Source organism: Pinus tabuliformis, chromosome 9 (assembly GCF_031772625.1).
Source record: "Pinus tabuliformis cultivar Carrire ecotype Pingquan chromosome 9, CPIR1, whole genome shotgun sequence".
In the NCBI taxonomy this organism is placed as follows: Eukaryota; Viridiplantae; Streptophyta; class Pinopsida; order Pinales; family Pinaceae; genus Pinus; species Pinus tabuliformis.
This window is the reverse complement of record NC_142307.1, coordinates 1571310539-1571330751: the sequence shown is the minus strand read 5'-3', so window position 1 is coordinate 1571330751 and position 20213 is coordinate 1571310539. Positions and strand designations below refer to the sequence as shown.

Here is a 20213-nt window from a genome sequence, read left to right as displayed (position 1 = left end):
CTGATGAAACCTTGAGGAAACTTCAAAGACATAAATTTCCAGAGCAACAATGGTGGGAAGACATGTTGGGGATCCTGTAAATTCCTCTTGGGACTGAAAAACATCTGACCAAAGACAGAGCAGCCAGCACAGAGTATCAGTGGAAGACAGCTGTAAACCGACTCGCAGAACCTACCTCCGGTACATCCCATAAAGATGGAACAACCAGCGCAGCAACAATTTATTGTTTCCCTATTTTCGAGACTGTTTGTCTCTATCTTTTGTAAAAGAGGGATTAGTCATCACTAGATATTATTTCTATCAGATATTTTGTAAGATATTTTGACATTTTTGTATAAATACCCCCCCAGACGAAGTATTTGGGGTTGGTGGAGAGTATTCTCAGACTTTGCTGTAACTCTGAATTTTGGAATAAAAAGGCTATTGGAACCATTTTTGCCTGGCCTACTGGATGAGGAATTAATGCTGAGGATCTATTACAGAATTCTTGGATCAACTTATGGATCAATATGTCCCTTCTAACTTGTGTTTTACAGTTTTCTACGTTTATTATATCATCTATGTTTCATGATCTCAATAATAAAGAAAAAGAATAATTCAGAATTTGCTTGACTGCACTCTGTTTTCAGTCTTTATTATTCTCTGTGTTTTCTTCAGAATTAGTATAAGCAGTGAATTCTTAATTGGTCTTGCTTCCTGGTTCTTACATTTTGAATATTTGCTAAGGAATTCTTAATTGCTCCCTAACAGTAATCATCTATTTTCCCTCTTTCGATATGCTGAAGCATTCTTAACTGCCCTTCAACCATTTGAGTTCATTCCATCTAATTTCAGCCTAATCTTGTTCCGTGTTTCCCCACCTTGCTCTGTGATACCATCCTCTATTAAGAAACCTGATCCAGGAAGCTACCTTCTTTGACTCCATCATGCCCAATGGACTGAAATATTCAGTTTACCTCATTGCTCTATTGAATTCCACCATCCAAACACAAAACAAAACCCTTGAACTTCATAACTAGCCTAACACTTTTCAAAACAAATCTAAATCATAAAGAGAGAGCCCTCTCTAGATGCAGATTGGCTAGAATCTGTGTCTAAAAGATTGGTCTATGGTTACGTCGGTCGTATTCCCTTTCTTAGAACTTTGGGGAACAACCCGAGTGATAACAGAGCCCCAAAACATGTCTTGGGGGGATTCCATGCCCCCACACAGATTATCGGCGGTTCTTTGCAACTCTTGGAGCAAATGCTAGTATATTTCAATATAAACTTACTATACACGCACATGTTGACCATAGTAAAATATTTTTAATTAAGAATAAAGTAATTCACTCATTTCCTAGTAGGAGGGAGGTGAGTAATTCATTCAATTCTTAATACAAAATTGATATTCGACATTCAAAAAATATTAATAATAATTAAAATATTCAATGTAGTCAAACAAATTATTTCACTATGCAAGATTAAGTAATATTGATGTGTATCTAAAAATATATTGATAACATAAAAACATATTAATATGAACAATGTGGTCCATAAATAAAATATTTCAATGTCATCTATGTATATATTATATAAAAAAATTAAAAGGAAAAAATACATCTTATAGAGGCTCATCCTTGCAACCCTTCACTCCACATATTGTGCTGATGAATCTTGATATAGATTTGAAACTTTGATTACTAAAATGACGGAGATTATGGATTATCTTTCCCAACAAAATTCTAATTTATTTTTTTATGGTTAAGGTATTTCAAGTAGTCTCATTATTCTACATTTTCGTTATTTATCAATTATATTTTTTTTTATCATTTTTGTTTAAAATATAGCAAAGATTTGTTGGAACTGCAAATTTAAAATTTGTGTCAACCCATTCATCCATTTATGCATTCAAAATGAAATTTAAATAATGAAAAGCTACACATACACATATATAGAACAATATAGATCAACCTTTACCATGGATTTATCAAGACATCAGAGGATTAACTCTTGAGGTGCAAATTATTTTTCAAATTTTACACTCTATAAAAAGATTTTTGTATCAAGAGATTTGATCCTTCTCCATACTTAGTAAATTTGTGATTAAAATAATATATAGTGATATAAAGTTTTCACTTTTGAAACAAAAAATATATTATAATTATAGTTAAGAGTATATGAAAAATAAATAAATTATAAATATTTATAAATAAAAGTAAATGAAAAAGTAAATAAATTGTACATTAAATATAAAAATTGTTAAAGAAAATAAAAAGTATAATAGTATTAAAAAACAAAATTAATTATATTAATAGATAATTATTTTACATCAAAAATATTAAAACATATAAAATTAATTATATTAAAATTAAAACATTATATGAAAAGGTCATGAACCAAGTTTTTAGACTATATATTTTTGTGGTATTATTGAGCCTTCCTTGATGTACTTTTATATTCAAAATGAGAAGAAGGACCTCATGTTTTATTCTCCCATATCAATTACTTCTATTTTCAAAATGAGAAGGACCTCATGTTTTATTCTCTCGGTATCAATTTAACTTGAAGTATAAAAAACGAATAAGGTATTGGATAAAGTAATGAGGTTTTTAATTCATTCTTATCCAAGTAACATGATAGGTCAACACACTTTTTACAAATACTTTAACTACTTCAAATACTTAATAGCTTCACAAATAAATTAGGTAAAAGGAAGAGAAGTACTTCATATTTTGTTGTCCTTATTACGGCGTTGACCAGACATTAATCAGTCCTTTGACCAAAAATATTTGTGCGCTATCAAAATTTAACCAAACTCTCAGGTTGTAATTTCCCTTCACACAAATTTTATCCGAAGTTTTGATTTGAGACTCTTATTGGAACCTTCACGTGTCTCGAGGTAATGTTATATGGCTAACAAGATTTTATCCAAAGTTTCAAAAATGGTTAACAAACTTTTATCCAAAGTTTCAAAAAACTCATGCATCGACTGCCATACATGAACTTTTATAACATTTTAGGTTTCAAACTTCATACATCTCCCAAATTTTGAAACTGCATATATATCCAAACTTTTAGACTGCTTATGTGTCCTTATGCAAACTCTGTTACACTTGCCACACGCCACACAGATGCGCCTCTTCTTCAGAGCTCGGGAGGTTGTCCAACACTGTAAACCTATCGTGACAGAAGCATACGAAGAATCTGCCTTTTCTTTACAGTGTTCCACAGTTTCAATCTGTTCTTGAGGCGGTGGGATGGTTTCCTCCAGTGGTGTGTGTTGATTCTTCTCCGCAAATGTTCAAGGATCTGATGAATGTTGTCTAACCTTTGTTCCCAAGCCTGCCAGGGCTCGCTGTGATTATTATCTTATTTATAAGGCACGCGTCCTTCTCAAGCCTCAGTCCAAATATTTTACCAGGCAAAGTTCAGGTCTAAAGCATGTTATTCCGATTCTTCCAACTGCATCAAAAAGGAGAAAAACATGTGGGTAAGCTTATGCTTTAATATTCATGACCATCCCTAAATTTCTGAGATTTATTATTCAATGCAACTATACATTTTTTTTAGTAAATTTTTTAATGTTTCTCCATAAATTTCTGAATGTTTTTATGCATTTTCTGGCATTTTCTCCCTTAAGTTCTGCATAAACTGAAACAAAAGATTTATTCAACTAGGTATGCGTTTCCTTTCCAAAATAAAGTGGCTTCTCAACAAAACCTGTACAAATATGAAAATTATTTGATACAACATTTCTTGTTTCAATGAATAAGCTAGAATCTCTATCAATATACATAATTTGGATAAGAGTCCTATACCAGACTTTTAGACTGACCTGGATGAATGAGGTCATTGTATTTTTCGTTGCCTATCATCTGATGGATTCACAGGGAACCCCACGATGGAAGCATCATCTTTGGACTAGAAGATCTGAACATTCCAAGATTTCGGGCCTTCAAAATGTGTGTTGGGCGGTAGGAGACCTGGTAAATCATAGAGCTTTAGGAGGAGGCTCGGATAAGCCTGCTTTGTCCAACGCTGAATAAATTTCGTCAGGACATCGTAGGTAGAAATTAAGTGAACAGAAAGCATAATTATAACATCAAGACCAAAACCATGCATTGTAAGCCTTACAAAACCAAAACTCTCTGACTCTATTAAACTGTTAAAATCCTCACAGAGCCGCATGGCCATTATCAACTAAAAGCAAATTAAAATCCTAACTGGTGCATTCATCACTGTAGCCTCGAATTCGAGCGCTGAGAAAAAACATCAGTGCAGAGAATACAAAATAACAGTGTACATGTGTTAAATGCCGTAAGAGGCAAAGCCCTCCAAATTATCAAAGGAGGAAAAGAACATCAAATATATTTAAAAGAGGCTATTGCCCTTAAACAAATACAGTCTGTCGAGGCCTTTAAGCTGTAGCACAAGCTAGGTTGTTGAAACTACATAAATAATAACTCTTATACGAGTTTGAACAAATACATAGACTACCCAGAACCCGAAATGCACCTGTGACATCGCCTGGGAGTGCCAACGGAGATTGAAACCAAATGAGTAGCAAGCCGAGTATCAAGGCATGCCAGGGCAACCAGAATTCCCATGGAATTAGCTAGAGTTGACAACATAAGAGGCTGGTAAGGCCAAAACAATGAAAACAAATATGTCGGAGATCTTACCCTGAAGCAAAACCCTAATGGTTTGAGCCTGCATGCGAAGGAGGAAGGTCGACGGACTGTAACCTGTCAACAATAGAAAGAAAAACAATACAAAAATAAAAAATAACTAAGGAAAAAAGGCTTTGGTTTTTGTGTATCCCTTAAAATTTTGGTGCAGGCATCATTAGCAAAAAATAGAAACCAAAGACAGGGACTAAATTGTATGAAGTTAACACTTTCAGCTGTAGAACGAAGATCTGAGAGAAAAAAACTTAAAAAAACTTATTCATAGTCAGAAACATCGCCATGGTTAAAGCAAAGGAAGTTGATGTTGAGGGCCTGAGGAGTCGATCTATGATGTATCAGTTCAGTTGTATCCATAATGCAGACAGCTGGAGTTGCATGCACTGCCCCACATGGTTTTCCATTTATTATATTTCTTACTTTATTTTTTATTAATATTATTTTCCAATTTTGAATGAGCCTTGGTGAGTTGATTATGAATTCATTCATTTAATTTAATAATAAAAAACTTTGTTGTTTGTCCAAATGCGAGTTGATTATGAATTCATTCATTTCATTCCTAATTCCTATTTTAAATAATAATTATTTTCTTTTTTAAAACACCGTCTATCGTCCTTCAAATCCAAATATGAAATATTTTTGCCTTTTAATAAAGATTCATAGTTCAATGTTTTTTCTTCTTAAAGATCCAGAGTAGTCTCTGGTCTTCACGATACGATAGTGCCTCTCTACGGCCTTGCATGTGAATGGCTTTACAGCTATGCATTTAATATACGTGAATTTCCATCGTGTTTCTGAAAAGATACCTGGTTGCAGTGGATCATCTGCTGCAATATTCTGCAATGTAAGGTACATGATCTTTGGACGTGGCAACTATCTTGCAAATTGAGTAGGTAAATATTGAGGGTTACTTAGGTGGATCGCATAGCTTGCTATTTATTGTTATTATTATTATATCATTGCTATTTATTATTCTTGTTGGTGGTAGATCACACAGCTTGCTGCATCTGCTAAGCTATCTAATGCACTCATATCATGTGCCCCTTAGAGGTGAATACGCGCATTTTCATGATTGCAATCCGATCATCTGCTGCACTAATCTGCTATCAGTGACTTTCGAGCGATAGCTAAGTAACATATTCTAGATATGAGTTATTTTGTCTTTCGTTTTTATGGAAATATCCACAATACTCTAGGCTAGGTGAGGTAGTTGTTTCCTTTGTACACTAGGAATCATCGGGCCATCTGCTTCATTTGTGGCTAATTCGTAAACAAATATTTTTTAAAAGAACTTATTCATAGTCAGAAACATCATCATGGTTAAAGCAAAGGAAGTTGATGTTGAGGGCCTGAGGAGTCGATCTATGATGTATCAGTTCAATTGTATCCATAATGTAGATAGCTGGAGTTGCATGCATTGCCCCACATGGTTTTCCATTTATTATATTTCTTACTTTATTTTTTATTAATATTATTTTCCAATTTTGAATGAGCCTTGGTGAGTTGATTATGAATTCATTCATTTAATTTAATAATAAAAAACTTTGTTGTTTGTCCAAATGTGAGTTGATTATGAATTCATTCATTTCATTCCTAATTCCTATTTTAAATAGTAATTATTTGCTTTTTTAACACACCATCTATCGTCCTTCAAATCCAAATATGAAATATTTTTGCCTTTTAATAAAGATTCATAGTTCAATGTTTTTTTCTTCTTAAAGATCCAGAGTAGTCTCTGGTCTTCACGACACGATAGTGCCTCTCTACGGCCTTGCATGTGAATGGCTTTACAGGTATGCATTTAATATACAGATATGCATTTAATATACGCGAATTTCCATCACGTTTCTGAAAAGATTCCTGGTTGTAGCGGATCATCTGCTGCAATATTATGCAATGTAAGGTATGTGATCTTTGGACGTGGTGGCTATCTTGCAAATTGAGTAGGTAAATATCGAGGGTTACTTAGGTGGATTTCATAGCTTTCTATTTATTGTTATTATTATTATATCATTGATATTTATTATTCTGGTTGGCGGTAGAGAACACAGCTTGCTGCATCTGCTAAGCTATCTAATTCTCTCATATGATGTGCCCCTCAGAGATGAATACACGCATTTTCATGATTGCAAGCCGATCATCTGCTGCACTAATCCGCTATCAGTGACTTTCGAGAAGATCCAAGCGATAGCTAAGTAACATATTCTAGATATGAGTTATTTTGTCTTTCGTTTTTATGGAAATATCCACAATACTCTGGGCCAGGTGAGGTAGTTGTTTCCTTTGTACACTAGGAATCATCGGGCCATCCGCTGCGTTTGGGGCTAATTCGCAAACAAATATTTTCTTGCCACGTGGAATCTTGCAATCAACGGTATGCCAGTGTTTGAATTGAAGTTGCTTATTTGTTAAAGACCACGCAGTTGTTACAAGCAAGATGAGTATGGATGGCTCGTGGCTCTCTTGGAGACTATCCAAACATGTTTATTGGCAATACGGCAGGGACTACTGCTATGCAGTTGCCCTTGTTTCATTTTAGCATGAAATAACACACATGAATAAGGTAATGAGGTTTTAATTCACCCATTTTAATCTTACATGATATGCATTACACATTTTACAGATACTTTAGCTCCACAAATAAATTAGGTAAAATGAAGAGAAGTAATTCATATTTTATTGTCCTTATTTCATTTTAGCATGAAATACCATACATGAATAAGGTAATGAGGGTTTTAATTCACCCATATTAAGTTGAAAATAATTAATATTATTTTGTATTAATGGAGAAATGGTTACACAAGTTGTAACGTATCTCCTTAATTTAGGATTTGTTCCTAGAGTTTAGGAGTTTGGTTGCAACTTCCTGATCTCTAGTAATGTACTTAATGATGTAATTGCTCATTTGATGAATGTAGAGTGTACGGAGAGAGTTCTCTTTGTTTGAGTGCAGTCTCCAGGTGCAGTACTCACCTGTGAGCTGCAACTCCTTCTTTTTCAATTCAAGTCTGATTTTTATCTTGGTATCAGAGCACAGAGTAGGGACAGCCTTAATCTTTTTTTAGGATGTATCATTGATTACATAACTATAGTGGCGGTGGAGTATATAGAAGCATTCGTAGAATCAGGTGGACTGCAGTAACACCTGAAGCACAGGTCTCAGATGACTGATCATCTCTGAGCGGAAGAAAGGGTTGGCGTGGTTTCGTCGTGAACAGTCGCGCCATTTGGCGCGGTTTTGAGAGAGATAGTCACGCCAGCGCACCAGAAAGTGCTATTGGCGTGGAAAATCAAGCCTTAATTGCGCCAATTTTGTGACATGCATCGATTTTGTTTTCGGCGCGGGTATTTTGCCATCGAGAAGCGCCAACCTCTTTCTCTTTGGAAAATCTGCAATTTTTTGCAGATCGGCCTTGCCCAGTGGTGGTACTTTGAAATTTCTGATCTGTTCAGTGGCAGCAGATCGGAGTTTTCCAGTGGTGGCGCATTGGAGTTCCTGATCTACTCGGTGGCAACATATCGGATTTTCCTAGTGGTGGCACATTGGAGTTCCGGATATGTTTGGTGGCAGCAGATCGGACTTGCCCGGTGGTGGCTCATTGAAGATACAATTTTTTTTTCTCAGCAAAATAGAGATTCGGATTTGGTATGTGGTGATTTTTTTCTAGTGTGTCCTAATAGTGTACAGTTGGATAGACTTATTCATCAGAGGATCAGAAATTTTATCAATCCAATATGAATAACAGTATAGAATCGTATCTCCACGAGTCTGGCAAACTCGATGGATCGAATTTCTCCAACTGGAAATTCAAGATGCAGACTTTACTTGAAAGTGCAAATGCGTGGTCGATCATTATAGGAAATGAGTTGAGACCAGGATCAGCCGCACAAGAACAAGATTGGGATAAAAGGGAGACAAAAGAAAAGGTCATATTGAAGATGTCCGTCAAGGACAATGTTATCCCACATATTAGAGACTGTAAATTGGTCACTGACATTTGGACGACGATCAAAAACCTATACCAGATGCAGAATACAAACCGTGTCTTGTCACTCAAAGGCAAGTTGTTTGCATTGAAGATGGAGGAGAATGAGTCCGTTGTTGGATTCATTGCTAGAGTCAAAGACCTGAAGGATAGATTGGGAGATATCAGAGAGAAAGTTTCCGATTCAGATCTGGTCACGATCACGTTGAACGGAATGACTGATGAATACCAGATGTTTATCACAGGGTTGTCAGCAAGGGAGAAAGCCCCTGCATTTGAAGAGCTAATATGGATTCTGATACAGGAAGAAGAGCAACGACAAAATTTGAAATCACAGAACAATGACCTTGCTCTAATGGCAAAAAGGAGACAGTATAGAGGGAAGCAGCATCAGCAACCGCAGCAGCAGCAGCAGAAAGGAGCCAACACATTTCAAAAGAGACTGTTTAAAGGTATGTCTACTAATAATTTTCCCAGCAAAAAATGTTTTTACTGTGGAAAACCTGGACATCAGATTAAAGATTGTTACAAGAGGCAGGCAGACGAAGGAAGAAACAAACAGAGAAAACATAAGGGTTACTTTGTTGAGGAAGAAGAGGATCATAGCCACGAACTTCGACTATTTATAGTCGATTGTGCCCTTTCAGCTTCAAAGGGAGATGAGGACGACATATGGTATGTTGACTCGGGCGCATCCTCACATATGATTGGTAAGAAGGATTGGTTTGAATTTCTTGAAGAAACTTCATGTGGGTCGAAAATCTATTTAGGAGATGATAGTGGACATGAGATCAAAGGATATGGTGACATTCCTATAAAATTACCTAGCGGTGACATTAGACACCTTAAAAATGTATTGTATGTTCCAGGAATTAAGAAAAATTTGGTCTCTGTCTCAATGATTACTGATCAGGACATGCAAGTTCAATTCTTTAAGACTAACTGTGTCATTAAGGATAGCCAGATGGAAACAGTTGCAACAGGAGTGCAGGTGGGGAGCCTATACAGACTAGATGTGAAGAGTATGCCACAGCAAGCAATGGTTGTAGTTGGATCGACAGCCGAAAATATTTGGCATCAGAGATTCGGCCATCTTAATCTGCAAGACCTCATCCTACTTCAGAGAAAAGGTATGGTTGGTGGACTCCCTGTTTTCCATAATGTTAAGCTGGATTGTGATGGATGTGCATTAGGGAAAATTCATATAGAAGAGTTCCCTTTGCATGTTAATAGAAAGGAAAGAGACATTTTAGAACTGGTGCATACAGACATCTGTGGACCTATGCAAACCAGGTCATTAGGAGGAGCATATTACTTTCTCTTATTTACAGATGATTGCACTAGATTTTCATGGATATACTTTTTGAGTAAAAAGAGTCAAGCCTTTCAGTATTTTAAAGAGTTTAAATCCATGGTAGAAAACTAGATAGGAAAAAGGATAAAAATTCTCCGCTCAGATCAAGGGGGAGAATACAGGTTGGGAGAGTTCATGAATTTCTGCAAGCATCATGGGATTGTGCAACAGTTTATAGTGCCCCACACTCCACAGCAGAATGGAGTGGCAAAACGGAAGAATAGAACTCTTGTGGAGTGCGCAAGGAGCATGCTTCAAGGTAAGGGTCTATCAAATGGTCTTTGGGCAGAAGCTATTAACACTGCTGTGTATTTAAAGAATAGGAGTCCTACTAGATGTCTAGGCTTCAAAACCCCTTTTGAAGCATTGTTTGGATTCAAACCAGTAGTGAGTCACTTAAGAATATTTGGGTCAAAAGCTTATGCTCATATACCTAAGGCAGATAGGAATAAGTTAGATCCTAAAACCCTGAAATGTATATTTGTTGGATATGGCATTGAGTTCAAGGCATATAAGGTATTTAATCCTGTGACTGACAAGGTTTTTGCAAGCAGAGATGTCATATTTCATGAACAGGTTGAAGAAGGAAAGAATGACTCTAACAATGATTGGCAAATTCCATTGCTAATGGAAGAAAACAATGAGGAAGATGAAGAGCAGGAGGAGAAACAAGAAGAAGAAGTAACAAACAATGTAATCAATGATGATGCAAGCCCAGAAAAGGCTGAAATAGACAGATTTGAGGTAAGACCCCTACCAAGGAGATCAGGTAGGAAGACTCGATTACCTTCTAAATTGAAAGAATATGTATTAATGTCAAAGATTTTAAACATTGTAGAACCTGCAAATTATGAGGAAGCAAGTAAATCTAATGCATGGAGGGCTGCAATGTATGAGGAAATAGAATCAATAAACAGAAACCATACTTGGGATTTGGTTGAATTGCCTGAAGGTAAAACCCCCATAGGATGCAAATGGCTGTATAAACCAAAAATAAATGCAGATGGGAGTATAGAGAAACTTAAAGCTAGATTGGTAGCAAAGGGTTACTCACAGAAAGAGGGAATAGATTTCGATGACACCTTTGCTCCTGTAGCCAAATTAAACACCATTAGAATGCTAATTTCCTTAGCAACAAAACACAAATGGCAACTACACCAGCTAGATGTTAAGTCTGCATTTCTGAATGATGACTTGAAGGAAGAAATTTATTTAGTACAGCCTGAAGGTTTTGTGAAAAAGGGGCAGGAACATCTTGTGTGTAAATTGAAAAAGGCACTTTATGGTTTAAAACAGGCACCCAGGTCGTGGTATGAGAAAATTGACTCATTTTTTGTACAACATGGCTTTCATAGGAGCTTGAATGATCCAAATATGTATACCAAGTTTAATAAACAGAGGCAAATTATTTTGATTTCTTTGTATGTAGATGATATGATCATAACAGGGAATGCTAACAATCTGATCAAAGAAATCAAACAGCAGATGTCACAAGTGTTTGAGATGAAAGATCTCGGAAACCTTCATTATTGCTTGGGATTGGAGGTATGGAAAGACTCTGGACAAAATTTTCTTACTCAAGGGAAGTATGCCAGAAGCTTGCTGGAAAGGTTCAGAATGGAGCAGTGCAGATCAACAGCAACACCATTACAGCAGAACTTAAAGTTGAGCAGTGACGACGGTACTAAAGAGGTGGATGCTACCATGTACAGACAGCTAGTTGGCAGTTTGATATATCTGACTACAACTAGACCAGATTTGGCATATTTTGTTAGTGTGTTGAGCCAGTTCATGTCAAAACCACTCGAAAGTCACTGGGTCGCAGCAAAAAGTGTGTTGAGGTATCTTAGTGGTACTAGTAATTATGGCATTTTGTACACTGACACTTTTGATGTTATTCTAGTAGGTTTTTCAGATTCCGATTGGGCAGGTAACTTGGATGATCGAAGATCTATCACAGGTTACGCATTCAGCATTGGATCCGGGGTCATAGCATGGAGCAACAAAAAGCAGAGCACTGTAGCTCTATCTTCATGTGAAGCTGAGTACCAAGCATTGTGTGCAGCCACATGTGAAGCTATCTGGTTGAGAAGACTTCTCAACGATGCAGGAGAAGAGCAAAAAGAATCAACTATTATCAAAACTGACAACCAGAGTACCATCAAGCTTGCATACAATCTAGTCTTTCATAAAAATACCAAGCATATCGATACTCAGGTTCATTTTGTTCGAGAGAAACAACAGTCAAAAGAGATATGTGTTGAATATTGTAAAACTTGTGATAACATGGCTGATATTTTTACTAAGCCTCTTGGGCGTGTAAAGTTTGAATTGTTTAGAGGGATGCTAGGAGTTCAGGATAATCCTTTCTCCATTAAGGGGGGGAGTTGAAAATAATTAATATTATTTTTTATTAATGGAGAAATGGTTACACAAGTTGTAAAGTATCTCCTCAATTTAGGATTTGTTCCTAGAGTTTAGGAGTTTGGTTGCAACTTCCTGATCTCTAGTAATGTACTTAATGATGTAATTGCTCATTTGATAAATGTAGAGAGTACGGAGAGAGTTCTCTTGGTTTGAGTGCAGTCTCCAGGTGCAGTACTCACCTGTGAGCTGCAACTCCTTCTTTTTCAATTCAAGTCTGATTTTTATCTTATTAATCTTACATGATATACATCAGATATTTTACAAACACTTTAACCACTTCAAATGCTTAATAGCTTTATAAATGAATAAAGTAATTAGGTTTCTTTTACATCAATATTAATCTAATTTAATAAGTTAATATATTTTTTACAATTATTTTAATCATTTTAAATATTTAATAACACCACAAATAAATAAGTGAAATTAGCCGCAAAGTTGTTTATACTTTCCTTTTATATTCTAAAAATTTATAGCATCTAAATTGCCATACACACTATTCTTTTAATGTATGAAGTATGCATTCATGCTTTCATGATATAAAATACACATCAATACTTTATCGCATATACAATTCTCATCATTGTATATCATAAATGTAGCGCACCAACATGTATTACTAATATAATTCCTAATTCCCCAGTGCTTTCAATATCTAAAATGCCCATGAAGGTGATTAAAATATATCACATGCATATGTGCCAATTATTGGGATTTTAAGGAACTGGTGCATGTTAGTACATTACTCACTTGTTCATTATAAACATAGTACTACGTCAAGCACAATGTGGAAAAACCCTCTACTAAACCTATCTAGAGTTTTTAGCTACAGTAAAAATCAATAAAACTTGAGGGCAAGCGTGGACGCCCTGGCCAAGGGCAATGGAACCTGGCAGGAGCTGGAAGGTTTGATGTGGGAAGGTGTCAGTACGAACGAAGTCAATGTGGAAGCCGTGAAACGATAGACAGAAGGAAGACAAGACTGCGACAGGTGGGGTTTTTTTTAATAGGGTTTCTTGTTGGGGAAAGGGTTTCCGTCTGATACCCATGTGCTGGCACCGGAACAGGAAGTCACGATCCATTTCATTTACCGAGGAACAAGCCGCTGGCGGTTTCTAGGGTTTGCATGCAGGTTTTAACCATGGTTAAACATTGGGAGGCTCTCGACCTGGAACCATCGCCGGAGGACATCCTATCTGTCTGGGGGAAGGAGCTTACAACTCAAAATGTGGATTGGTATTTTGGGGCAGTAGACAGCCAGGGGTGTGTGAAGCCTTCTGTGGAAGGAACTGTTTACAATTCAAGCCCTAGAGTTTCGCTGGAAGAAAGTTTCGATCCGAAGGTGCAAAGCAAACCCGACACAAAGGGGCTTTAGGAGGAGAGCATAAGGAATGAATACAGTCATTGCGCTATCCCTCGCCTGATTCAAGGAAGGAAAGGGAAGGGTTTGATCTCGAGCCCGAAACTTTCAGGGGGACTTGAGGATATTGTAAACTTTGGGGTGGCCCGAGGGATCCGAACCAGTGCAGATAATGAACGAAGCCCGGCAGTAATCAGAGCCGTTAATGCCGAGATCTTAGTAAACCCTAGCCGGATCCCAGCTGCGGCTAATACTGGAACTGGAGAGTATACGGATCTGAGATCCAGCCTCATTAGATCTGGCAATGAGAGACTCGAAGAGGTGCATGAACCTATAGGTGGGTTAAAGGAAATTTCAGGAGGCGATGCAGATCCAGAAATTAGCACGCAGAGGGCGTCCTCAGAACAGCAAGAAGGGGTACCCCAGAAGACCGTAAACACACAGGCCGGGGAGGAGGGTCTGGTGGTAAATAAGTCAGGAGAGAAAAGGAAAAAATCGAAACCCATTAAGAAGAAGGACATTGAAGACAACTTAGTGCTGGGTATGGATGTTCAGGTGGAGGAGGCAATAGAAGTGGCCGAATGCACCCTAGTTGGAAGAGCAAGGGGGAAGAAGCATACAACTCAATTCATTAAAAAGTGGGGAGAGCAGGTATGGCAGACGGATCTAGTCAAAGAATTCAAGGTCGCGGCTCTGGCAAAAGGATGGTTCAGGGTGAGATTTGCAAATAAAGAAGCGGCAGACTGGGTGATGGCAAGGAACTGGGCTTTTGGCAATTATCCGATATTATTCAAGAGATGGAGCCCAATGTTTGATGCTATGCATGAAAGGACTGATACATTTCCAGTTTGGGTGCGAGCCCCAGGATTGCCCTCTTTCCTCTGGGTAGAATCAGTTTTTAGGTCTATTGGGAACAGGCTGGGCACCTTCCTGGAGGCGGACATGTCGTTTCTTCAAACCCATAATATGGCGATGGCCCGGATATTGGTAAATCTAAACCCAAGGGGAGGACTGGTGGAAAAGATAAACATCCAGTACAGAGAATACGTCTTTGAGCAAATTCTTGACTATGAGCATCTCCCTTTCAGATGCCATAGATGCCATGTCTACGGACATCTAGCAAGAGACTGTCCCATGGGGAAGCGCAGAAGAAGAAACCAGAAATCGCCGGAGGACGAAGGCATGTACGAGGATCAGGAACCTCAGGTTCAGGAATTGGGAATAAAGAAGAACCCGATGGAGGTGGACTATCAGTTGGGGGAGAAGGAATTAGAACAGATCCCAGTCAGCCCTCCAGGCAGGGATGGAAGGAACAGAACAGAACCTGATAAAGAAAGAACGCCTGGACCAGAGCCTGTCAATGAAAGCCAGACTCAGAAGACTATCAATGAATGTCCAGCTTCTTTGGGTACATCGCCAGCTGAAGACCTTCCGGGTATGAGACTAGACTCAAGTAACCCATCTTTAACTCTTTCTGAATCTAAAGATGATTGCTTGATTACTAGTTTGAATACTAAAAAACACTCGCTTGATGATCAACTTCAAATTGAAAATTCTATTGAAAATATCACAGCTGCCATCCCCTCCATTGATCTGAACTGTGAGGATGAACCTCCTGAGGAAGCTAAATCGGTCTCGGCCTCCCTTTCCTGCCATTATAACCTAAGATCCCTAGATAAAAAGCCTGAGCGTCTAGGATCGTTTGGAGGGATAGGTCGAACCTCTCCTCAGATAAAGAAAGTGAGGGGTAGGAAATCGAGTTTATCTAATGCCAAGGTTAGAGCAAAGATTGATGTTGCAGATGGGAAACAAATGACAATTCATGGGGCGCTTAGAGCTGTGAACCCCCAAGAGACTGTAATTAAATGATCCTGTTATCCTGGAACTGTAGGGGGTTAGCCAGTAAACCCAAAAAACTAGCCTTAAAGGAGCTGGTACTGAGTTCGAAACTGGATTATATCCTTTTGCAAGAAACTTTAGGCAACAGCACCGAAGTAGAAAAAGCTCTTACGGCTCTACTTCTGGGGTGGCGGTTCTGTGCTATGGACTCTATCGGCCATTCGGGAGGTCTGACTATAGGATACAAGGAAGGAAGAGTGAGAATTTTAAATCAGTGGGGTCTGCAACGTGCTATGGGAGTAGAGATTCAATCTACAGATCTTGATGTTCCTCTTACAATTGTAAATATATATGGGCCCTGTCAGGGAAGGATGGAATTCTGGAACGACCTCCTGTCCAAAGATATAATGGGAAGAAGCAACATGGTTCTGGGTGGAGACATGAATTTCTCTTTAGGGAGGGCCGAAACCTGGGGTCCGGCGGCTAGAGAAGATATGCTTTCATAATTCTTTCAAAGCTCCATCACCTCTCATAATCTAATAGACATAAATCTCATTAAAATGAAACCCACATGGAGGAACCGAAGAGTAGGAGAGGCCAGAATCGCAAAGAGGCTGGATCGATTTCTTTTGAGTGAAGACTTGACTGCCAGTATTCCCATGTTTCGGCAGTGGGTGGGAGAGGGGGGAAACTTGGACCATTTCCCGATCTTTCTAGAGTTATCCAAATTACCCAGGAAACCAGCAGCGCCTTTCAAATTCAATGCAACATGGATGCAAGAGGAATCCTATGAAAAACTATTCAAGGAAACTTGGATCCATCCAGATGGAAGATCCCAGGAGGGGAAAGGTTTTTTGTTCATGGAAAATTTAAAAAAGTTAAAAAGGGAAACTATTGAATGGGCAAAGTCAAGGAGGGAGAGACAGAAAGAGGATTTAGTCGTCATTATTGAAGAGTTCCAAAGGATGGAATGTACAAAGACAGATGGCTACAGATCACAGGAGTCAAAAGAGAAAATTCTACTGCTAGAAAAGCAAAGGGACCAAATTCTACTGGCAAAAGAAGAGGAATGGAGGCTAAAGAGCAGGGCAATATGGCTGAAGGCTGGGGATGAAAACACGAAGTTTTTTCACAACTATGCAAAAGGGCGGAAAAATGCAAATACAATATGGAAGCTAAAAAACGAGGAGGGTGAAGAGGTTAACTCATTCGAGGAACTTTCGCTCATGGGGAGGAATCACTTTCAGAGCCTGTTTGCGGATCAAGGGGAAATCACATTAGCAGAAATTATCAGGACTGCCCAATGTTTCCCCAGATATATAGAGGACGAGGAGGCAGAGAGTCTAATGTATGAAGTCTCAAAGGAGGAAGTAGAAAGTGTTATAAAATCAATGGCAAAAGATAAGAGCCCAGGTCGGATGGATGGACCATAAAGCTTTTCTAACACTTTTTTGATCAAACTGGGACAGAACTAACAGAGGTAGTGGAAGAGTCAAGGAGGAAAGGAGAGGTATACAACCCCTTCAACTCAACATTTATAGCACTTATCCTGAAGAAGGAGAATCCAGACTCTTTTGAAGACTTTAGGCCTATATCTTTATGCAACAGTATTTACAAAATCATTGCCAAATTGATAGCAGTAAGGATTAAACCAATTCTTTCAAGATGCATTACAAATGAGCAGTTTGGTTTTTTGGATGGTCGGCAAATACATGAAGCTATAGGAGTGGCTCAGGAAACTATCCACAGTGTCAAGCAAATGAAAAGAAAGGGAGCAGTGATAAAAATTGACTTATCAAAAGCATATGATAGAATAAATTGGGTTTATATAAGGATGTTACTCACCCATTTAGGATTTAAATACAAATTCATCAGATGGATAATGGGATGCATTTCCAATGTAAACTTTGCAATTCTAATAAATGGGGCAGCCACTCCTTTCTTCAAAAGCTTCAGGGGGTTAAGACAAGGGTGTCCCTTATCACCCTTGCTCTTCCTTTTGGTGGCAAAAGGCCTGAGCCACCTGATTCAATTAGCCAAAAGAGAGGGAGCAGTAAAAGGATTGGAAGTTGCAGTCAATATGTTTATCACACACTTCCTGTTTGTGGACGACATCTTACTGTTCACAAATGGAGGTTTGAATGAAATTAAGGAATTAAAAAACATCTTGGATCTGTTCATGAAAGCGACGGGAATGCAAATAAATTTTAGAAAATCCCAGCTTATCACTGAAGGCTTAAATAGAAATGAGAAAAACCAGATCTCTGCCATTCTTCCCTTTGAAGTGCACAGCATGGAGAATCCTTTCAAATACTTAGGATTTTGGCTGAAGCCTAACGCATATAGGAACCAAGATTGGAACTGGCTGGTGGCCAAAACTGAATCCAGAATATCTCAATGGAGTTACAAATGGCTATCCCGAGCAGGAAGACTGACTCTAATCAAATCAGTCCTCTTAGCTATGCCAGTCTATTGGGCTGCATTAACATGGGTTCCAAAGGGGATTCTAAGGAAGATAAATAGGATTTGCAGTAGGTTCCTCTGGGCAGGCTCTAAGGAGGAATCTGTTCTTCCATGGGTAGCCTGGGATAAAATAGCAAGACCAAAAGAATGAGGTGGATGGGGGATAAAAAACCTTACAGATTTCAGTACATCTCTGGCAGCAAAATCAGGATGGAGAATAATCAAGATGGAGAACCTCTGGACAAAAGTGGTAAAAAGGAAATATATTGACCCCACACCACTAGAAGAATGGATAAGGAAGGAAAGTAAGAAGGAGAAAAATGGTTCGGTAGTGTGGAAAGCCACTGTGGAGGCTTTCAAGGTGATAGAACAAGGGCTGGCATGGCAGATTGGGAATGGGGAAAGCCTGAAGATAGGGAAAGATCCTTGGGTTGGATGTAATGAAAAATATGCTCTCTCTCCAGGTTTAATCAGACATCTAGAATCCAAAGGAATCAGGCATCTAAGTCAAGTTGAGAAAATTGGTTTCTCAACGATTTGGGGGCAATCCTGGAAATCTGGTGAAGAGCTAGGTCTTCGACCAGCCTGGTGGAACGAATGGAAGGTATACACCGAGGAATTAATTCGGTCCAATGTAAGGATAAGGGACAGACAGGATCAGCTGGTCTGGGCACACGCGGAAAATGGATCGTACTCCCCAAAATTCGGATATAAATATCTAATGAACAGAAAAGGATGGGGGGAACCAGAATGGTGGGACAAGCTGATCTGGAAATTAAAATGCCCAGCAAAAGCTAGACTATTTTTTTGGTGCATTTTAAAAAGAAAAGTCCCTACTTGGGACTTGCTTCAAGCTAGGTACAAGCAAGGGTCGGGGAGATGCTCTCTATGCAAGTCGGATTCTGAGAATATAAATCATATTTTCCTTGCATGCCCTTTTGTCAAAACAGTCTGGGCAGAGGTCGGGAAGCTCATAGGGAAAAGGATTGAATGGGAGGGAGGAAATGTTCAGGAGGTTTGGGATAAATGGTGGCGTAACTATCCCGGTTGGAAAATGAGAAACCTTCCTCCTATCATATGCTGGGGAATATGGATTGCAAGAAATCGGAGTATTTTCATGGAGAAGGAAACCACAGCTGAATCAATTGCAATTCATAGCTCTGCTATCCTTGAAAGCATTCCAGATTCAGAGGAAGGAAGCAACAACAGGCAGATTAGGGAGGAGCAGATCCGAGAAGGGATTCCTTGGGCATATTTTGACGGAGCCTCACAGAACAACACAGCAGGAGCAGGAATGATCATATATTTAAGCAAAACCAAGTCTTTAAAAGCTTCTGTAGGGCTAGGCACAGGGACAAATAATTATGCAAAACTTACAGCCTTAAAACTACTTCTATGCTGGCTTATCCACAGGAACATTCTTACAGTTCAGATCTTTGGAGACTCTTTATCTGTTGTTAATTGGGTCAACGGACAAAGTAGATGTCACAATTATATGCTTAGACCTTTGCTTGAAGAAATTATGTCCTTAAAAATCTCTTTTAATGTATTCTCAATCTGTCATATCTACAGGGAGCGAAACGTTACAGCGGATACCCTTTCTAAAGAAGGTTTACAACAAGCTATGGGCAGTTGGAAAATAGTGGAAGAAGAACAGGGATAGATCCGTGTGTCAGATCAACCTCCATGCACTTAATGTCTATCATCCTTACTTTTAAATTTTTGTTTCTTTCATATGTTTTAGCATAAACAATGGGTACATACGATATTATGTTCTGAACTACTTGTTGGTGAAACATTGTCACAGTTTCTGAAATATGTCATTTGCTATTTTCGTTTTGGGCTGTTTTCCTCTTAAGAGGAAGCCCAGGAAATAGTAAATGGACAATCACAGTGGGATCACTTTATTTTGACTGGTACTGAGTACATAATGGGCTGAAAACGAAACTGATGATTCGTCCTTTCAGCTAACCTTAAGCCAGTTTTTGAGACACAGAAAGGTCTGTTCTTTTTGTAGCAGCTCTATGACTTTGTCATACAGCAAACGGAATGCCTTTGGCATATACTTGTAACTTTTTATGTTTAATGAAAAGTTCGCTTTTTTCCTTGGAAAAAAAAAT

At 38.3% G+C, this 20213-nt stretch overlaps 2 protein-coding genes across 2 annotated transcripts; both read left to right on the top strand.

Moving 5' to 3' along the window:
* Positions 1-16190: 16190 nt before the first annotated feature.
* Positions 16191-17063, top strand: LOC149154652 (uncharacterized). The gene has a single exon (XM_089444190.1). It carries the CDS (start codon positions 16191-16193, stop codon positions 17061-17063), a length of 873 nt encoding a protein of 290 aa, XP_089300316.1.
* Positions 17064-18319: 1256 nt separating this feature from the next.
* On the top strand, positions 18320-19756 carry LOC149154651 (uncharacterized). Its single transcript, XM_089444189.1, has one exon. The coding sequence runs from the start codon at positions 18320-18322 to the stop codon at positions 19754-19756; it is 1437 nt and encodes a 478-aa protein (XP_089300315.1).
* The last annotated feature ends 457 nt before the right edge of the window (positions 19757-20213 follow it).

What these genes read in the sequence shown, in the direction of transcription:
- LOC149154651 (XM_089444189.1), top strand. Translation starts at nt 18,320, where the DNA reads ATGGAGAACCTCTGGACAAAAGTGGTAAAAAGGAAATATATTGACCCC.
- LOC149154652 (XM_089444190.1), top strand. Translation starts at nt 16,191, where the DNA reads ATGAAACCCACATGGAGGAACCGAAGAGTAGGAGAGGCCAGAATCGCA.